The sequence below is a fragment of the Gavialis gangeticus genome, unplaced genomic scaffold (genome assembly GCF_001723915.1).
Source record: "Gavialis gangeticus isolate Ggan-Ray unplaced genomic scaffold, GavGan_comp1, whole genome shotgun sequence".
Lineage (NCBI taxonomy): Eukaryota > Metazoa > Chordata > Crocodylia > Gavialidae > Gavialis > Gavialis gangeticus.
The window spans coordinates 70,615,841-70,638,586 of record NW_017729031.1 but is presented as its reverse complement, the minus strand read 5'-3'; the positions used below and the strand labels follow the sequence as shown (position 1 = coordinate 70,638,586).

The 22,746-nt window shown below is 38.5% G+C and overlaps 1 protein-coding gene across 4 annotated transcripts in view; it reads right to left on the bottom strand.

Moving 5' to 3' along the window:
* GULP1 (GULP, engulfment adaptor PTB domain containing 1) overlaps positions 1-22,746 on the bottom strand; it is a 169,828-nt gene that overhangs the window by 8,508 nt on the left and 138,574 nt on the right. For 2 of the 4 annotated variants that reach the window (XM_019523070.1, XM_019523071.1), the window contains 3 exons: positions 16,766-16,960; positions 12,789-12,927; positions 2,480-2,574 (listed from right to left, as the gene is read on the bottom strand). In XM_019523070.1, the coding sequence (XP_019378615.1) occupies positions 2,480-2,574; positions 12,789-12,927; positions 16,766-16,960 (429 nt within the window). Of the gene's footprint in view, positions 1-2,479; positions 2,575-12,788; positions 12,928-15,198; positions 15,712-15,752; positions 16,961-22,746 lie in introns of those variants that run through there. The other 2 variants (XM_019523072.1, XR_002098643.1) reach the window with 2 other exon arrangements.

The following is a 22,746-nucleotide window of genomic DNA, read 5'->3' as shown; positions in this document are numbered from 1 at the left end:
GGCATAACAAGGAGAAATGGGCACAAGCTGTTGGAGAGGAGGTATAGATTGAACATCCGCAAAAACTACTTCACCGTTAGGGCGGCTAGGAGCTGGAACCAACTTCCAAGGGAAGTGGTGCTGGCCCCTACCCTGGGGGTCTTTAAGAAGAGGCTGGATGCCCACCTAGCTGGACTCGTTTGAGTCCCATTTCTCTTTTTGGGGTTTTTGTTGTTCTCCCGCCCTGGCGGGGGGTCGGGCTAGAAGATCTACTAGGTCCCTTCCGACCCTTAATCTATGAATCTATGAAAACCTTGCAGGCTGGAACTCTGCCAGCCTGCAAGGAGCTCTTTGCAAAAGTTCAGTCTCTATGTCTCTCCATTAAAAAGAGGAGTCCACATTTTTCCCTTTTCCCATGGGAAATGGAAAACTGGTATCCCTGATGGTAATTAACCTGTATGAACTTTCTTAGGGTAAAAACACAGGAACAGCAAATAATTTAAATTTCATTAAGAGATAAAATTACTGAAATCAACCTTTTCACCTAATCTGAGGTTTGTATTGGCTAACAACCCAAAAAGCATAGACCCGAAAAGCCAGTGATACATTGAAATGTATTTGAAAGCATAATGATCCCTATCTAAATATAATCCATTTCAGGTGGGAATAAAGCAAGCCTACTGATTGTGTCAGGCAGTGGAGAATAGCCACAGCTTCTAAAATTGTAAAATATGCCGGGGTGTGCACCGAGGCACAAAGTAACAGCATAAATTTGGACTGATGCAAGCACATGCCCCTGCATGTCTGGATGTGGCTGCTGTCTCTATGTATGTGTCTATTACATGAAATGACATGGGACTTCAGTTTCTTCATACTTTCCATTACTGTCCTATTACTCAAATCATATGGCACCTTTTTATCTTTCTTTTGCCTTTGAATTATCCTTAGTCTCTGTTTGACTCGAATTATACTTCTGGACCAAGGAAACCGTCAGAAGTTTCTAAAGAAAGGCAAACCTGTATGTTCACTTTTATGGCTTTTTTTTCTACTTTTGAACTATGTGACCAACTGAATGGTTTTAACCATGATTTAATTTATTAGCAGATGTAGTAACATTAAAATCTCATGTCAAAGATTTTGCTTATGAAGCTTAAGTTTGAATTGGAAACAAACAAAAAAAAGGCCACAGCTTTTTAGTATTCCCTAACACAGAATGGAATACTATGTGTCTTCCAGAGAGCATGCACTAGTAACTCTAGCTCTACTAACCTCCAAGAAATAAACTTATTTTCTTAACCCACCTTTTTTAGATAAATGTCTGTAACATAAGCTTGCATATAATAACTGTCATAAAAGACCCTTGGCAACAGTGGGGAACAAAATGTGAAAGTAAATTTTCATGAGTGTTAGGAGCAATAAAAAAGAAACATGAATAAAAACCAAAGGCTATGAATTGCTTCTGAAAGACAAAAGCAAACAAACACTAGAGTAAATTTCCCTACTGTTATAAATAAAACTTGCTGCATAAAAACTATCTTTAGGTCACCGAAATGAGCTTATACAAGATGCTCATTTTAATCATTTTACTTTAAGCTATTTTAACATACATATTAAAATACGATAATACCAACCATCGTTGACGCTAAGCACCCAGGAAAGCATGAGAAGATAAAAGAGATATTAGAAAATTAGCAAAACAATATGTTTTACTAGCAGGTTATAACTTTTTTTTTTTTTTTTTACACCAAACCATTGCTTTCTTCTAACATGATGATCTCATAAGCATTACACAACCAAATTTAAGCATGTGTGTTAAACAGTTAAACTATTGTTCCTAGGTTTTGCAGCTGCCAGTACCAGAGGTGATTTTTCTTGTATCAGATTAAGCTTACTCTTGCTCTCAGCTGTTTTGAATAGGTAACCCCTGTGTGCCTTGTTTACAACCTCATCCACTCTAATGATATTCAATGAAAGTTCAAGGGTATGCTAAGCTGGATCTTGTTGTTGAACTGGAGACTAAAATATTCAGGCAAATAAAAAAAACAGAACAAAAAAGGGGATTGAGGAGAAAAAGATAATATAATTCTGGCAATGACACTGTTAATATGTAATAGAAATAAAACTATTAGAATTTTTCCATTATATGATTTTGAAGATATTTGACATAAAGTCTTCCACCAGTATACTGGCACTGTATTCTGTTCACTAATATTTTATGAAGTGAGAACACTCAGCATCTGCTGCATTCTTTTTATGTAAAATTCTGTCAAAATGTTGGCTGCATAGAGTCTCCTGATATTCAAAGTTACATTTTGGCGGACAGGTCCAACTCCAGTTGACTGACTCTTCCACCCAGATCAAAGTTCATTTTTTTGGTATAGTAAAGAATTTTTTTTTACATTCAGAGACATGTAGACTACTATATTATGTCTGTTTTCATCTTTACTGGATGAACATCTACATGCTCTTGGAAACATTTGTTTAAATGTGAAGTAGTTACCTGCATCTCATCTAATTTTGACTGTATGTCTGGAGGGAATTCTCCTGCTCCACAGCTAAAGGGGTCAAATGGTTCTGCTCCAAAAAGGTCTCTTTCTAGAATGAAGAAAAACATTAAATCAAGAGTCAGTACCATATGAAGATATAGTACACAACAGGTCAGCAAGATGACACAATGTATCTCTTTTTACAAGAACCTGAACAGCATCACTTTCCATCTCATATCGAACAAGTAAACTTTCTAAATATACATTCAGATGTCAGTTCTAGATTAGCTTTCCCACAGTTTAATTTCTTACCCTTTCCAAGAATACCAGCAACCAAAGTTTCAGTCTTCATTTCCCTTCAATTAATTCTCCCGTGTTATTTTTTTTTTAGGAATTTCAGGAATGATGATATCAGATCCTCTTTGAAGTAAATTCAGGGATCTCTGTGAAGTAGTTTCCTGATGGCACAATCCAGGATCACTGTGTGGGAGTTTCACAAATGGCTGGGCATCAGCCATTTACCATATTTTAACACTGTGGTAAAGAGAGATTCTTGCAAAACATCTCTGGTCATCAAGTCAATTGGCTATTACTTCTAGCTGTCAGATCAAAGAGTTTTCATAAAGACAAATGGCCCTTTCATTTCACAGAAGGCAAGGCCTTGAATTGTGATGCATTTCCTTCAATTACATCTGGTATTAACTGAAACTTGCTTTTAGCTCATGTGGATTTTGGGGATCTGAAATGGAACAACACAGCTGTGCATCTCTCTTTGTCAACAACTTCCCTTGTACCATACCATTTTATCTTCCTAAAAAAAAAATTGTTTTTCTTAAATGTGACACTGTCAAATTTTTTTGCATTCTAGTAAAAAAACAAATACCTACAATGCTACCAATACTATTAGGTCACTGCTACAGTAATCCTATTCTATATATAAAGTACCCTGGTTAATTTGGTTTATCTATTGTCCCTCAGAAAAAGTTTTTCCTGAAAGTGAGAGAAGAGAAAGTTTAAATCTTATATCTCCTAACTAGCATGGTTGCATAGTGAGAAAACTGATATATATTGGTTTTCTCACTATGCAACCATGCTATACCCCCCCTCTCAGTTTCAAAGTATGCTAGCTTAAAGTTACCAGAGTAAGGAGAGCTATCATTTATTGACACTAGTACCCGTTTTAGGGGTTACCCTAAAATGTGACCCACATTTATTCAATATGTAGAAAATAACAGTCAATTACTGAATGACATATTTTCAAATATTTTCAAGAGGAAGAATATTATATATTATTGTTCATGCAATTAATGTTGAAATAAATTGTACAAGATGAAGGTAAGTTCATTCTGAAATCCACTTATATAACCGGACAAGAACAAGCTACAAAGATTTTTCTGAATTAAGAGAATACATGCTATGGTATTAGCATTCAAACAATCAGTATTTAAGAAAACAGTATAACATAAAATATAGGAGGTACATTTATTTCAACCTGAGTAGATTGTCTTCATTTCTCATCAGACCTCTACTGAGTACAGCTCATCCAAGGTTTATTATACATTGTGCAAAGGAGCATTGGTGTTAAATAAATAATTTAGTATTATTATTTTTTTTTATGCTATCTTATTTTAAAATAACAATCTATTATAGTTCTCATCTCCCATTACAAGCAACCTGAAATATCATGTGCCACAGCTTTTTACATGAGAATGCTTACATTTTCATTTTTAATGATAAAACCATGACTTTCCCCAATTTCTTGCCATGAAAAACAACTGGCCTTAAGTATGTCAAAACTTCAAACAACAAATATTAAAATGACATTTAATAGCCTTTCACATCAATTTGACAGCTATTTTAACGTTTTCATCCTACTTACAATAATTACTTTATTATTAATTATCCAGACTCTCACAAGCTGTGGTTACTTTATAGGCTTTCTGGTTGCAAGATAGGGCCTAGATTTCAAGGGCTCTAACCCTTTTACACAACTAGAATGCTATCCTTTGTAGGCAGACACAGACCACAATGGTGGACAGAATTCATCAAACAGAATAGAACTCTTGACTTTTAATGGGCTCTATAACCTCTTCCTCTGTCCTACTCTACACCCATGGAAGTCCTCATGTGCTGAAGCTCCCATTGTAAGTATGGACCTTTGTTAAATAGAAAGCCATCATTTTGGGCCTCTTGTAATGTTCAGTTTATTAGTACATGTGGAAGTTTCCCTCATATTTAGTAATATTGTCTACTAACAAAAAGATACCAGTGTAATTTATACTCTTTGGGAAAGCTATCAGTTTCATCATCATGCCTTACTAAGGCCTGCATGTAAAAAAGCAAAGCAAAACAAAGCAAATCAAACAAAGAAAATGTATCTCTTCCATTTCTTAGTGTTTAGAATTATAGCCTTATATAATTTTTTAAAAGGGAAGTATTTGATATGAAGTGTTTATGATTCTCCTGGAGTCATTCTGATTTGAGATCCTGCACCCTGTAGAAAGCAGTTCTTCTGAAGTAGTCAGTGGGACTAAAATGTAAGGATAACAGCTGCACATAAAGTACTTCAATGAGTAATTTATTTTCCTTTCAAGTGAAAGAGGTCTTTATTTTAGGGGTACATGGATTAGGATTTTTTGGGCTGATACCAATGACCAAACATTAATGAACCATATCGGCTGATACCGATCCGATTGCTGATATGCAGTCTGGCAGCTTGGAGAGCAGTGTTTGGCTGAGAAGATAAGTCTGTTGGGAGAGAAGGGGCAGGGGGAGGGAAGGGACATAGAGGGCAGATCAAGGCCCCCATGTTGAGGGACAAGAGGGGGCTGAGGCTGGGGCTTGGGCAGCTGCTGCCCAGCCAAGGCAGGGTGGGACATGGGATGGCTTGGCTGAGAGATTGGGGGGGAGGAGGGAGTAGAAACAGATGACAGACTTCTTAGGTAGAAAACAGGTCCATCTGAAGTCAATTCAAATTAAAAATTGATACCTATTTTATTAAACTTTTTCTGAGTTATTTATATTATTGCATAAGTAACCTCTGAACAAGAGGAATGAAAATAGCAACTGCATGTTCACAATCATATTGGTCTCTTTAAAATAAATTTTAATTTTTCATGAAATGACTGACAGTGAATTTTAAAATGCAAATTTGTTAAAGACTGCTTGTAGCAACCGAAATGCTTTCACATGCACCTTCTCAATGCACCTTTATCAGAATAGGAAAAGAAATTTTTCATCTGGCTTTTCTTTGGGTTCAGTACAACAGCAAGGAGAATTTTACAAATTACTACTGTATAATTTAAAAGAACCGAAAATCCGTTATACAAAAGCCATATATTTGAAGAAAACTTGCAATCCTTTTTTTCATGGTTTGTGGAAATCTGTTGCCATCTGAAGAGGCATGATTATTATATGCGGGCCTGTACAGTTTATATTTAACCAAGGATTTTCCAAACTAAAAGTTAGATTAAGGCAGTAATCCTCATACATCATTTGGTTGGACAGATGATTACAAAATACTTATTCTGGAGGAGATTTCATTTGGCATTGACCACTTGAACAACAATGCCATCACATTCAGTATCATCACCTTCTCTTGGTCTGAGCTGTTCCAGGAGCTATCTTGGATGGTAACCATGGTTTAGAACTATTATTTTGTTAAAGCAGTATATATATCATCTGTGAAATAGGTAATGGCAATAAAGCATTTGCAAAGGAGTGTGCATTGCTTCCTAATGAAGATGCCATTTGCTGGTCTTCTGTCTTTGTGCTTCATGGTTTATTCTAAAGATCAACTGAAAAATAGAAAGCTATAGACTGAGAGCTACACTGGAAACTATGAATCACATTTAAAAAAATGTTTCATATATCTTTCAGAAGATGTTAGTATTTTGGTGGAAAGGTAAGGACAAGGCAAGTTAAATCCCATCATTTAACTTTAAAATGAGAAAACAAGCTTTCTTTAGTGTCTGTGTGATATCTGTATTACATGCTGGCTATAATGAATGAGAATTAGGAATTCACAAGGATCAGAAGAGAAGAGATGTCTGTACACATATTTCATGTATGAGCCATTTGCTTAATTAAAGTGATCCAGACTTTTGGAAAGATGCTATAAGAAGATGCTACTGCAGCTGTTTGAGCTTTAATACATCATTAAAGAAATATGCTTCCTGCTCCTCAAGCTTTCCAAGGGAAAAAGTGAATTTATATAAAAAAGTTCCTATAGTAAAGGGTGACCAATCCTAAAGGAGAAGAGACATCTTAGCATCATCCTCAAGAGACCATCATTCTAAGGAAGAAAAATAAAAGGGTCCAATTCAGACAGGCTTCAGCACCTCTGTAAACTTTGTAAATCTATGCTACCACCTAAAGCTGGGGAAAAAATGTTGAAACATTGCCATCAAAATTTGTTGACAACAATTAAAAGATTTTTTGGGTAGTAGGTGTAATTTTGGGTGACAAAACAGAACAAAATAGAAACCTCACAACAGTCAACAAACTAATGTTTAGAGCACACAAAAAGGCCCCTGACAGATGATTAAATTAAAGGTGTGATGGGATCTGATACGTGATCCAAACAATCGTGCTTTCTGCCATATGTGTGGCAGAGGCTGCAACTGTGGATCCACGATTCGATTCCATCGTGCCATATTGCTGGTTCAGATGGAGCCTAAGATGAAGAACTGGGAGCCCTGACCATCTTAGGGGTGCTCCAGCCAGCAATGTGCATTGGAACCAAGGGCTACATGCACTCCTCTGGTTGGAGACCCCCCAACCAGCTGACCAGAACTCCTAGCCTCTGGAGCACATAGGAATATTGAAGAGCTCCAACATGCTGTGGAGGCTAGGAAAACTGGCCATATGTCCATTCGATTAATGGTGTGCTAAAACAAGGACTAAGCCACAGAGTTACTACACAAAATTAGTGTATTACACAGACTTATCACACAAAATACCATACCATTAATTGAAGGTGTGGCCAGGTCACTACTTAAAACGTGATTAACCAGTTAATTTCATTTTAAGCGTAACTTCTGTCAGGGTCCATAGAAAAATTAGGCAGAATAGGGACCTGGGCCTCAGATTCACACATCCTAGGAGAATGCCCACATCCCTTTCACAATGGCTTTTAAACTGTGTTCTGTTGAACCCTGGGGTTTTGCTCTAGGTCACCAGGGGTTCTGCAAAAGGTTGGGAGTAATAGTGGAGTAGAACAGGAATCTGTATGCTGCCATTTCTGAGCTGGGTAGACTGGCTTCACATTAGTCTGTAGGATAAGAGTAGGGATTTCAGGGCAGAAGAAGTGATGTGAAATGGTTCTGTGACTTTAGGAAGTTTGAAAACCACTGCCTTTTCTATTGGCTATTCTGAAGTGGGTTTGGCTCTCATTCTTTCATGAAAAAATGAAAATGTCTATTCTTTCTGCACTGAAACCTCCTTGTTTTGTGAAACAGAATTGTTACTTTCTAGCAAGACTTAGTGCCACCCCTGGATCAGAAAAGATATAATCTGTTTTTGCAGCTTCAAGCTTGATGAGATGTCCTTTTCATCATAGAGATTTCTGAAGGGGATCAATGAGCTTAGTCCTAGCTCTGGGCTTTTCTTCTCATGAACTTCTAGAAGCCATCATCTTCTTGTGCCGACTCTTTGCTTGTTTCCTCTTTAAGGATTCCAGTAGTGTTGGAAGCTTTCACTGGCATCCATATTTCTCCTTTCAAGTGTCATTCTTGCATAAGTTGCTAGCTGGGTGCCTGAAGGAAGACATGAAATGTCTGTTTTGCCTGGCCAGTAGCCATCTGCCATATGCATAAAGAAGGTGGGCATTCAGCTGTTGCTCAGAAGCCAGTAATTGAGACTAGTGTCAGGAATTAGTCAGCACCTTTTTATTTGTTCATTCTGAACAAAACAGAACAAATCTGAAGGTTTATGAAGAAGATCAAAGACTTGACAAATCAGATGGTCTTTGCTGTCTTGGATTTGTGGACACTAATGAAGAACGTACATACAAATATCATCCTTTCAACCTTACAAAAAGTGATCAAGTTATTCTCTTGCCCCACTTAGTGCACTGCTAAGAAAAAGCACAAAGAAAAACATGGAAGACTATGTTTACTTGTGGAGTCAAATTCTGATTGTTATTGGTCTGACTGATAGGTGGGAAAAAGGAACACCAATTAGTTTGTACTAGCATTATTCAAACCAAGCAAAATAATACATTACAGCACATGTTAATTTGCTCTACTTGATTCATATGCTCATCTGAGAGAGGAACTTCTCACTGATTGTAAATTTGTCTCATTTATTTTAAACTGCATTTTCAGAAATGCTCCTGATATGCTGACATATGGCAAGCTTATATACATGCTCAAAGGTTCTCAGTACCATCCTTCAAATATTAAGATACAGACTGAAAGAGTCGAATACTGAAGTATAAAGAATATTGTGCAATTACTCAATATATCTTTGGGGGATGGCATATCATAACTTTGTAAGGAATTATGTAGTTATTAATGCATGCCTGACAAAATGTGGAACCAATCTAGTGTTTTCTTAATAGCATTCATCCATTAATGTCAATGAATAGCATGTAGAATATGACATAAGCTAACAGCTCTTTTATCAGTATATGCCAAAGCATAATAATGACCGTTATAGCACATGGAGAAAATTAAATGATGCAAGTGAAAATGCAAAAAAAATAATGTATTTCTGCAGGATAACTTAGGAGTCACAAAAATGGTGCATCTGACAGAACTTCAGATGAAGTATGATCTTTAAAAGGCCTAATTCATATTTATGCATATGGAGCCCCCATCTCTAGCTTCTGTCCCCCAACAGCCTAGTTCAGGGCTGCCCAACTGGCCACATTAAGCCCTCAGGCTGCTTTCCAGCTGCAACAGCAGCTGGAATCTTTGGGCTCCCCCTTCTTCCATGCTCTGCACAGGACAGGGAGCTTAGGGTGAGGCTAGTGACAGGTAGGCTCCTACTGCTACAAGCGGGGGGGGTGGGGATACCTGTACTGGCATGTGCTGCAGCAGTGGGGGTTGTCTACATGAGACTGTTGCAGTGGTGGGGAAGAAGAAGGAGAGGGGATGTCTGTGCAGTGTGTAGCTCAGAGGTCCCATGACTCCCTGCTAGAGCAGTCTGTAGGGCATGTGATCCCTTCTAGTGCTCAGCCCTCAGCTGCTTACAAATGGACAGCCAAGCCCTACTTTGTGGGACTATTCAGCACATAAATCTCCACTTCACTCAGTTTTAAATTAAATGTTAAAGTTCACTTCTAATGCATGTGGTGCACAAATAGAACTGATGCAGGAGTTGAAAAATCATTTATTCCTTTAAATATTTCATTTACACCTGTGAAGAACCAAGTTCAGGTCTGTCCTTAGTGAAAATGCCAAGATAATTTATTAGGATCCTTTAACTGATCATCATGATACCTAACTTTTTCTGTGGTAAATGTTGATCATGGTGTCTGTAAGTATCAGTGCTGGATACTCTGGCCAAAAGTGTGACAGAACTAGTAGGTAGGTACACTCTTCTTGAGAATACTTAACTAAATAGAGCCAGTAAGAACAGATAGAAATTTTGGTTTGGTATTTCCTTTACAGTTATGTATCCCTCATTCAGTTAACATAATTACTAATACAGACAAGTCCTAATCCTCTCCTTTATGTTAGCGACATCACTTATTGCAGTACTGCCAATCTTACATCTTCATAAGTTACAAGGCAGTCAGAAATCATGAAATGCCTTAAAATTATTATATGAAAAATAGTGCTCAATTTTTATTTGTCTTTTGGTATTTAAGCATTTGGGTCACAATCTCAAGGTTTTTCCATATAGCCAGAAGGATTACAAACTTTATTTTTTTAACGAAGATCAATACACCATTGCAATCGACAGCCTTAAATCAAATATAACACTTGTGATAATTTTAGAAAAATTGGCAACAGTGATTTTGCAAAAGAAATACAAAACCTTTTGTCAGCTGTGAAAAATTGACTTTTCAAGTCTCTTGAAGTATTTTCTTCTGGGTTAGTCAAATGAAAGATTGGGTAGATTTTTGCTCTCATTTACACCAGTTTTACACGGGTTTAATGCTTAGCTTCATCAGTTACTTTTAAGGTGGATCAAATTCAGGTATCAGTTCTGGTACCTGGAATCGCTGCACTTGATTAGACTTCTGTTGAAATACACAGGACTCTGTCACTGACTTAGATGAGGAGAAGGTAAGTATAAGGACCATTGTGTATATGCTAGGTGAGATATGCAGTGATACTTTCTGAAAAGTGTGTAGGCCAAACCTTGTAATCAGCTTTGATATATGAAACACAGGCTGCAGCCAGACAAACCTCATGAATTGCACATGAAGCAGTGCTCAGTGCTATTAATTTGCAGTGCCAGGGCAAAACTTGCTACCAGGATTTCCCGGTAGCAAAGAACAAACACAACAAAAAACCCTTAGAAAAAAAGCAGTGCAAACTACGCCAAAGTGGCAAGTGCTGGGACAAACGCAGAGACGGGGGGAGCCTGCTCTCCTGTCTCCATGCACTGTGGAGCCCCCCTGCGCCCCCGCCAGCTGCTCCCTGGGTGGCTGAATGTAGGGTGCCTCAAGATGGGGGAGCAGGCACCCCTGGCCAGCTGGCTGGGGTGCAGTGTGTCTTGAGATGGGGCACTAGGCTGCCTGCTCCCTGATTTGAATCACACTGTGCCCCAGCCAGCTGCTCTGTAGCTGGCTGGAGTGCAGTGTGCCTCTGCATGGGGGCCCAAGTGCCTCAGCATGGGGACTCTGCAGTGGAGACCCCAGGCTGAGGCATGTGGAGATAGGGGGGTAGCCAGTCCAAGGCTGCCTGGTTGCCCATCTCAAGGCACACTGTGGCCCAGCCAGGTGTGGAGGGGCTGGCTGGGGTGCAGGGTGCCTCAGTGTGGGGACTCCGCAGCATCCTGGGCTGCTTGCTCCCCCATCTCCACGTGCTGCTCCCCGGCTGGCCGGGGCACAGGGTGCCTCAGCGCAGGGGATGGCTAGCGGCTGCTGAGGCACCCTGCACCCCAGCCAACCCCCAGTTCTGCAGCATGTGAAGCAGCAGGATAATGTGTCCTGCTGCAAAGCACAAGGTCAGGGGTGTGCACTGTGGCACAAAGTAGTAGCATATATTTGTGCCACTACTATTTGTGCTGCTGTAAAAGCATGCCCCTGCTCGTGTGGACCCAGCCACAAAAGCCAAACTTTGCAATCAGCTTTGATACAAGCAACACAAAGACCATAAACAGGCATTCATTTCCAGGGTGGAAGGGGAAGTATTGCGACAGGAAAAGGCTCCCCGCACTTCCCCAGACCACGGACATCCAGGGCTGAGAAATGGATGGAGACTTCCCCGCCACTCTTCGCCTCTCCTGTAGACTTGTCAGAGAGGGGAGGGGAACAGAGCAGCAGGGCAAAGGCCCCAATCTGTTCCCCAGGCCAGACAGTCCCTAGCTTGGGGAAGCATGAGGAGTATTGTCCTGCTTCACTGCAGATTGCCTTTTCAGTCCTGTGGGTGTTTAAACTGTGGTATGTGCTGCTCAGCTGGACAGTATAGGCAGCACTTAAAGCCTGTGAGGCTGGGAACTGGGTCAAAAATATCTCCTTGAGCCTGCATCCCACCCCCACCAGCTGCTTACAATTGGACAGGCCTGGCTTAGTTTGTGAGATTAATCAGCAAAGTATCCTAGTTTATCTAAACTGTTCTTGAGTCATATCCTGAGAGTTGAGGATCTCTCTGGATGCAGCCCTAGCCAAAAACAAGTAGAATGCATGTATTTTCACATCATAAAACACCAGAGACAAAATAAACTAATTCCATACTGAGATTCCCAGCTTCTACTTTGTTTCTTCTAGATGATATGACATATCATTGCACTAATATTAGACGAGACTTTTAATTACGAGTCCATTTAATCTCTTACATACTTTTCTCTCCTGAAAACATTGGTTTTAAATAGACATAACAAGCATAACCAGTGGAGTGGAAATTATAACAAGAAGTCAGAACTCTTCCTGTGTTAATCTTACTTAAAAAAGAAGCTAAAAATAAAATTCTCAACCAAACTCCCTCAAAGTATCTTTATAATAGTTTGAACAAATAAATGAATTTATTTACAAATTAAGTTTGCAGCAACATCAAAGATTTTGGGGCAGACTGTAGAAAAATGAAATGTCATCATCAAATGTGATTTACAAAAACTGTATTTGGCTTGAATGGTAGGTAATTTTTTTAGATGCTTCATTAAAAACATAATGTAAGCAAAAATTAGGTGAGTTGATGTGAAACTTACTGATCTCTGCAGATCTACTGGGTACTGGAGGAGGCTGTGTGCCATTGCGAGTAGGTGTTGATGACTGAGGGGATATGGGAGAAAAGGGAACCATATCAAAGATGTCAGTGGAGGGTGATTTAGGTGTCACACTGCCTGCCTACAATAAGGACAATAAATATTAGGGTAATATTTCACATGAATAATCACAACACTGAACTTTTCAGCATGCAGATAAGAGTGACAGTATCAAAAACAATGGCATGCAAAAAACCCAGCTCCTGATACCAAGCAAATGGCATTTGCAGCCAAAAGTTTATGAGCCATGCTAAAACCCTCAAATACATAAACGACACTGCAAATTTCAGATTTCCAACATATCTGGTGTAGGCAGAAATAAAAGACATTTAGACCTGAAAAAGCTGGAGACAAATAATTTTACATCAACAACCCCCCCCCCAAAAGACAGAAATTCTTAAGACCCATTTAAGATAACAGGGAAACAGCAATAGGCTGTAAATTTGAATGCACAGAAACAATGCCTGAAAATAAAAGATATAATTCCAATATTTGTCTCTACTAATTCTTCCTTATTTTATATGATTATTTATTTGACAACCTAACAAAGCTGTTGTGCTCAAGGCTTGGAATGTATTTTGTGATAAGCAGTAACTTAGACATGCAACACACTGACAACACTGAATATTAAATTCCAGATAAACTTTTTATCCTTGAACGTGAAGCAGAAAAGGTTTCATTAGTAAAGCCCTCAGTTTTTAGCAGATTTCAACAAATACCAAATAGCAAAATAAGTTACTGTGGTGCTACAGGCATATTAAATAAAAATATAAATCATACAGCAGTTCTACTATCACTCCCAGAATATAGAAAACAGCACTATCAAGTCAAAACAAAATAGACAGAGAACTAGCTTAAGAACTCAAAGTAAGACAAAATATATGCCTTACATGGGAAACCATTTTCCTCAGATGACAAAAAATATGATTCTGGAAACTAGAAATAATTTACTGCCAGGCCAAGGGACAAAAAAAAAAAAAGGACTATTCCCGTATCATTTAGCAAAACAATAACAAAATTAGCCAGGTAGCTAACAGGAAGGCAGTTTTCATCACAAGTTAAACTGGCCAGAATGACTTATTTAATTTGGGATCTACGCAGCATTTCTAGTTGCCAGTCCGTAGGAGTTCCATAGGGCTGCAACCTGTTTTGTTAATGGTTACTCAAGCTACTCAAACTAATTTATAAATGTTAGGGGCTGGAAGGGACCTCACAAGATCATCAGGTCCAGCCCCCCTGAGATGGAGTCACAAAGACTTCCATTCCAAAAAAAGTCTGATGAGATTAGAATATGGGATCTTCTCAGAAACATAATTCTCTATGGAACCAAATAAAGTTTCCTGCTCCAATGAACCATGTGATATTTTTTCAAAAGACAAAGTTCATAGGGTGGCCCAACTGACCTCTCTCTCCTAGGAGCCACACAATATTACCCTCATGCATAAGTGGCAGAATTCTCTTATTCAGCCTCATCTTGGAAAGGGAGATAGACAGACAGCCACAGGATAATTAATCACTTTTAGGTTGGATAGGGATGGTCGTACCTTGGGCAGGGAGTTAGATTAGATTACCTATGGAGGTCCCTTTGAACCTTGCTTCATTATGATTCCATGATTGTGGGTTGAACACAGAAATGTAATTTATAGTAGTTCTCTTCCCCATGACATTCCTCAGCACTTTGCTACATATGGTACTTGTAAACCAGGGTTGTCAAACATATGGCTTGTGGGCTGGATCCAACCTGTTGAGCTGTTTGATCTGGATCGACCCCACATGCCAGCCCCAGCCCCTTAGGTTGCTTGTAGTGTGTGGCCTGGATCCTGCATTGTGCACCCTGCACACACCAGAGGAGCTTGGTCTGGGGCATGTGCTGCAGGCAGTGCCTTTATTGGGCCAGGCTGTGTCAGAGCCACTGGACAGGACTGGTTTGGCAGGGTGCTGCATACAGCATCCACCCCAGACTGACGCCACGTGCTGCATGCAGAGTGCAGCTAGACATGCTGCTGCACATGGCACAAGTGGTCCAGGGCATGGGCTGCATACTGCATCTCAGACCAAGCCCCTGTGGTGCCTACCATGCTGTCTGTGAGCCACAGACAGCACATGCCCCGTGTCGGCCCCACGGCCTGCGTGCACTGCAAGCCCTGAGGCTGGCACCTGCTGCATGCAACTTCATGGGGGGTTGGTCCCAGTTCAGCCTGCAGACTGGCCCAGAGATCCTTACTTGGCCTGCAGGACCAGATGAGTTTAACACCCCTGCCATAAAGTATTCTCATTCTACAATCAGCTAATCTGTTTCTTGAATACATCAAGAAACCATGGCCTTCTTGGAAGGAACACATATATTTACTACATATTTTAAAGGTTGTAGGCTGGAGGGAGTCAGACTATTTTGTTTCAGACATCTGGAATTCAAATGTTACTATTGAATTCTGGGATTTAGATAGTCTTAATACCTCTGATAATTTGGCTATATTTATTTAAGCGTATTGAAGTGCCTATATCAAGGGATCCATATTTGAAAATCTTGGTCTGTCTTTTTTTTTTAAATCTATTTAAAATAAATACATCTCAGACATTATTAATCCCTGTCAAGATGAGTGCTCAACTTCTTTTATGGAACAAATAGTTTATAGGAAGTTTTATACACACATGCAGTTCTTGTTAACATCAACAGGTGTTAGTACATGAATTCAGAAATAGTTTAAGGTGCAAAGATTCAAGAGTACAGTTATGTGCAGTAGAACTCTGGTAATCTGCACAGGGGACTCCTATTAACACCATGGGAATTGCGTGTGTAATTGTGTGTATAATTTGTAATACATGGAGTGAACCTGATTTCATACCCCTTGTGCAAACAGTAATCCTTATAGTTTCATAGTAGCTGAACAGATCATCTAGCCTGACCTTATTTCATAAGGTATGGAATCAGGCCCCACATGTCTGCATGAGTCATATATTACCATAATTTGATGTGCAGCTTACCCATTGGTGTTACTGGGAAAATGCCAACTGATACTGAAGACTGACTTGTGGGTAATAATTATGAGCACTTTTTAGAGCTATGCAGAAACTAGATCAATAAGTAAATGGCATTTAAGTTTAGTCTTAAATGAGTCTTTTTGCTAAAAAAACTTTTCATTCACATGTTGATGTTTGATATGCTGATGTCTTGTATTTACTGGACATTTTGACAACATTAGTAAAACTATCTTAAAGTAAAATATAGTATTGGTTAATCTGAAAATAAATGTGTGCTACTGAAATCTAGATGCACATGAGAAGCATTTTAATTTAGTAACCACATGCAGAAAGCCATGATAATGTTTGCCAAATGTAGCTGAATGTTATTTGTAAATGAATAAAAGGTTGTATCAACATATTGTTATGGTAAGTCAGTAAACATACATGTTACAGATCATTTTGGATTACAATTATCTATGGCCTCCATTTTGCACAGAGTTCATAAAAACTATTCTAAAGGAAATGTAATTGCCAATTTCTCTTTCAGCTGATCAAAACTTCTACCAAATTTTCTTTTTTTACTGAAAGATATTGAAACCCTTCCACATCAAACTTTTGGGGCACTTTGCCTTGAATAACATAAATATCTGTAAATAGTATCATTATTTTACCAAAAAATGAACTCATTAAAAGTAGTATATACAGAAAAATCATTAATGTAAAAATAGAGAAGAGATTAGTTCAAGGATATATATGAGTGGTAGAAAGCCTGAAAAGTTCCCATATATTAGGAGTACCAAGAAAAAAATGTAAAATATGTCTGATCTATCCCATAACCACTGTACAAAATGTATATTTTAATACAAATGATACACAACAGAGAATAAGAAAATTGTGGGGAAAAAGTTTTTGCACAGCAGGATTACACGAGGTCTTGGGATGCTGAATTCACTGACTGGCTTTGGAAGACCACTTTTGGAAGGTGGTGGTGTTAATAGCCCAGATGATAGTCTGGAGTCAGGAGAGCTCATAGGAGTAAATGTAATGGAAGAGATATCTAAACAAGGAGTTGAATCCTCATTATTACACCAGTAAAAGGTGGAGGGTCTTTGAAACATGTGTTGATCATTATCAGACTTTATATGCAGCAGCTGTAAAGGAATCACAGAAAGAGAAAATATTCTAAGGAGTAGAATATGGTAATGCAAGGGAATGAAAAAGTATGCATGTCATATTTTTAGAAGTTTGTTTGTAAATTGCTAATCCATGATATAGCCTCGAGATGCAGAATTCTAAATAAAATAATAAAATTAAAATAAAATACATGAAAAGAGAGCTTTAAAATGCATTGTAATAAAAAAAATCCCAGTATTGACTGGAAGAAATAAGATAGATCCATTAAAAACTATTAAAATAAAAGAAAGGTAATTCATTTTCAAATGTGTACATAAGTTGTTACACCCACAAAAATCTGCATGCACCAGCCTGTCTGCAAAGCCCCATATCAGAACATGCTGAACAATAGTTAGGCACATAATTGGGGAAGAAAATTGCTCTCGGGACTAAAGCACAAGCCACAATTTTGTCCATATTGTCTTAATACATAGTGCCATTGACCATTTCTTCCTCCTTCAACATTAAAGAAATCATATAACAAAAAACCTAATATAATAAAATCTTGTCGCATAAACATTCTAAGTTTTTTTCAGTGTTTGATTTTGACTAGAAAGATGATTTATATGTTAAGTTTCTTAGCCAACAAATATAAAAACTACACAATTTTTACAATAATAGAATATATCATGACTTTTTTTGTACAACAGTAAGTACTCCACTTGTAGATCGGATTGAAATGGTTTTCATAGACAAAACAAAAGCCATCTAAAGATTACAAAGGCCCAAATTATTTTTTTTGTGCTTGCTTCAAGAGGTGCACAGGGCTCAGGACACAATGAAATTGCTAAGGCTGACTGGTACATTCGAATGTTAGAAACACACGCTCCCCCTTACCTCCCCTGCCCTGTCCCCGTTCTCTGAAAAGCTGTTTTTAAAATGCATCCGAATAGAGCATGTTTTCTCTTTTAATTCTATGTCATGCCCTAACTGTTCCAGTGTTGAGTTCAAAGCTCTGTTTCCCATGACAGAGATGATAACATTACAAATACAGCATAAGAGGAACAGAGAGCTGCGCTCATTTCCCTGGGATATTAGCAATTCCTGCAGCCACTGAACACAGTCAGTTTTGGTTTTTTTAAAGGTCTTTTTGTCAGAACCTACCACTTTTGACCAGCCCTTTACATGGAAAATATTCTCAGTTCCAGAATAGAAACTCTAGTCAAAACCACAGAAATCCTGAGAGTGGAAGTAAATAGCCTAGTGGTCATGGCAAGCACCTGGGATGGGAGACACCACTGTACATATATATTGAAATAAATTAATCACTTTGGTCAAAGCATAGGAAGTTAAGAATTGCATGCAGAAGACACAAAATATGAGGAACTAAGATAACAATTTGGGGAATATGCCTGTGTCAAAAATGTAGTTCATTCTGTGTTGGGTACACCATGCATAACTATGAATTGGCACTGAGGTTCTGAACCTTGATTTTGGGTGTAACCCACATGGTGTCCTTTGTTGAGAGTGTAGTGCATCTGTTGCCCAAAAAGGTTATGCAAATTAGGGGTCCTGGCCAGGGAGTCTGCTTTTAGGATGGAGCCTGAGAACATATCTAGAGACAGTGCCTAAATGCTTCTCAGACATGCCTGGTTTGCAAGCATACATAGTTCAATACATCAGACTGGTGGCCAGGTCTGGTTGTCTCATTGAGAAAGCAGTGATGTTGTAATCCCCAGATTTCCTCCTCAGAAGAAATTTTAATCTACATCACTGAATGGTGAGGTGGCTGTGGATATCACTGGAAGGTTTCTGATGCTTTCTGCTCTCACTCACATTTTACTTCTGCCTCTTGGGCTGCCAAGTACACCAGAGAAGGAGAACTAACATTATTTTAAAGCTACAGATCTAGCATAGTCCCCTTTAATTTGTTTCAACAGGCCTTTGTTTTGCCTCTCCTGCCCATTCATTCAATGGTCTCAATATATTTAACATAACATTTTAAAGCATAAAATCCTACCAAAATGTAAACACTGCTTTGATTTCTTACAAAACATAGTTTACCCTTGAAGCTACACTACATCCCTTTGGTTCCCCAGTACTGAAAAAGAGACTCATTTTTAGTGATTAAATTTTTTCCCATCTTGCTGATAAAATTTTTATAATTTTTCTCACTTTACAGTATATTTTCCTATATCTGGGCTGACAGATGGTGTTTGCCAAAATGTAGCTGGGACAGAGATACAAAGAGCCAAAGTTATTACTTTCCAAATTGGCCATGTAGTTGAGAAGCATGAGAGACTAAGGTTGTGTCTGTAATATTTTTTAGTTTAATTTACTTATGTAACAATAAAGTTGTGTACCTCAGTTTCCCTTGACTGGCTTGTACACTGGGAAATAATGGGTACAGAGGAGAAATGGGCCATCAAGAAAATCGTTTTGCACAGGACACACGCTGGAGCCCCACTGAATTTCAGAAATAGCAAATGGAGACATCCTGTTCTGGGTACCTGGCAAGGCCAAAGAGTTTGGCTTGAACAGGAGACTCTTAATGACAAGGAGGGAGAGAAACAGGAAAAGGTACGTAAGAGACTGAAAAGAGAAGAGCTGGGTCTGATACGCTGCCTCGGAGCTGACATAGGCACTGTGTAGTTTGAGGATTCTGCCTGCTTATTGCTATTGACTACCAAATGATGTTTTCATTTGTTGTAAATAAATAACACCCCCCACCCCAGCTTTACTGAATGTGACTTTGAGTGTATTTTGTCCCTGTGAACAGGTAAGTCGGGAACCAAAAGGCTGAATCATGGAGTTGAAGGAGCCAGGGGCTCATTTATACCAGAAGTGACACTTTAAATCTTTTCAAGATGCGAATAAAATGAATCATGATCTAACAAATAAAGAGAAAGATTGAATTCCATACTACAATAGGTCTCGTTCTGTCTGTATGTGGAAGATGATGACTCCAAGTATGATGCTCAAGCCCTTATATTGAATTGCTTTATGGTGGATATATGACACAATAGATTTTTATAATATTGTTGTTTCAGAAGTGTTAATTTATAAACATGCAAACGGTCACAACGGAGTATCAACTACAACCTGTAGGATGTATATTTACAGATTTATAAATTTACATGTGTAAAATTGTATGAATTGATTCATCAGAAAACACAGCTTTTATTTAGACTATTTCTGGTATAGGTAACAGGCTTCAGTGAAACAAGTCAAATGAGATAAATAAGCTTTATAAAAATGGAAAGTAGACATCAGTTACCTCTATGTGAGATGCTCACTGCACAGTTGTTACTGTGCAGTCATATAGTATTTGCATACGCAAGGACTAAATGACTCTGCAGTAACTAATGTCCCCAAATGGTTTTTTGGTGATGCTGACTGTGCAGTAGCTTGTTACTAGTGTGCAGTAGTTGTCTCATGTAGATGTAGCCATTTAGTTAGGAATGCACTGATAAAAGACTTTCAAGATTTGATATCACTACAAATGCTCCTCTAGCTGAATAAAACATTTGCTAAACTGCACGCAAATTATGCTATATAAAAATGGCAAAGGATTGCCAAGCAATTAAAAACACCTGTTCTTGAAACAGTTTTCCCTATTTGGCAAACTGAATTCTATTGACAATCTACTTAAAAGGACGTGTTTAATTGCTTGAAAGTGATCACTTCTCAAAACACACAGGGAGCTCTGTCTTCTGTCTTCCTTGAAAGGCCCACTTGAAAGTCCTCAGCAGTCACTGCTGTAATAGGATGACATTTAACTGGGAAGTAGCTAAGGGAAACTTTGTCAATCAAAATCTAAGGAAGATAATCCCTGATATTACCCTTTGGTTCTCCAGAGAAGGCAGAGAAATCAAGGGCTCTTCTACTGGCTAGAAAACTGGAGCTATACAGGTATAAGTGTATACAGGTGTATACAGCTATACAGGTATAAGGTAGGTGTGCATCACTGTTGAGCTTGAGGAGAGAAAGTGCTTCTTAAGGATCTGAAGACAATTCTGGAACTAGCCAATGAACCCAATAATGAGCGGAAACCCTGCAAATGCCTATGCTGTATCAAAAAAGCACATCTGTTTAGTTTCTTGGAAACTTTTTTCAAGTTCCCTTGATTCTTTCTTTTGTTTTTCTTCTGTTGCTGTACCCAACTCTGTTAATTTTTCCATTCATAGGGGTCCTGCCCCATCCCATTTACTTCCATTGTCTACTTTTTAACTCTGATAATGCATAACTGGTGCTGCTTAAATTTTTTGAAAGGATGACCCCAGAAAAACTAGAAAGTCAGTCTTGCTTGTAGATTAAATTCTGATTGGCTGGTTCAGTTAGATGTTCCTTAATGAGCCAAACCAGACTAACTTTGTAACTTTCTCTTTAGGTTGACTGAATTGTCTTTGAATGACTATAATTTTAATTAAATTAATACCTCCAGGAAAGGTGTAGAGACTTTTTTTGACTGATCCCAAGGTAGAATTAGTGGTAAAAAGTACTCACTAACGTTTTAAACATGAAGAGAGACTTATTAAAAGTAGAGAGATGCACACAGAGATCCACTGACATTTGGCAAGTGTGTATGAAAATCCTTTCAAGGGCACCATCCAAACTCTTATTGTGATACAGAGTTGAGCAGTAGAACCATGTGAAAGCAATAAAATGAAAATCAGATTGTCCTCATATAATCGAGACCAAATGAAAGAAAGACCATTGATTAATGTTTTGCCAAACCACTAAAACACAGAGGAAAAATAAATAGCCCACATTCAAAAGTAATGGAAACTTCAGCAGTTCATCCAAGTGACTGACTGCATGCAAAAGTACAAAACACCCTGTGCCAAAATTTCTAATGCCACACACAAGTTCTATTCCCCACTAAACGACACTCACATAGTCTATTCCCCCCTAAAGAAACCACTTCTTTCTAAGTAGATTATACTTTTTGTAATGTCTCTCACAGACTTATTTAGAAAGTGGTAAGAAATTGTTAGTTTATATTAAATACAATTTCTTTGCTTACAGTTATATATTAGGATGACTAACTTATAAAGGTATTAACACAATTGCCAGCTTTGAAAGAGATCAATCTACAATGAAAAAATATCATGAGGCAAGATTTCTGTGCATTCTTCTTGAGTTCTACATTGCATTTGAAAGCTTACTTAAGTTTATCCCAACCATGAATTCAGTCCAATAAAAGATCACCCACAAAAATCCTTTCCTCTCATGTATTTCTTGGAAACAATACAGCTAGAATATCACTCCAACACTTCCATTAGAGACTTTCTAAAATAATTGAATGAATGTAAATAAAAATACTAAAAGTAATTACAGTATCCTTAAAGGATAAAACATGCATGCATAAGTTATACAATTTGATAATTAAGTTTTAAATAAATATTATATTACAGCATTTGATTGTGTACGCTATATTCCTTCTTTGATTTCCATATTTGTTCTCATTCCTTTTAATGCCTTCTTTTATAGCTGAAAGTACAGACATTTTAGTTTACCCTAATCAATTCAAATATACTTCATGATCTGGTGGTCAATGCCCCCTGTGGTGAGGAAGGGAGTACAGTGGAGCTGGGGCGTGTGGGATGGAGCTGCAGCTTGTCCAGGGGTGCGGAGGGCAGCTCTTGCTGCTGCACGCACCTTGGGACAGCATGGGGGGGGAGTGTGCCCCTGGATCTGTGTGGGGTGGGGCTGCACTGGGTCTTCCTGGCAGGGGCTGGGCCAGGCTGTGCTTGGGGCAGGCAGTGGTGCTGGGAGGGGGACTTTGGGGGGAGCTATGAAAAAAGTTGGGGGGGCTGCAGCG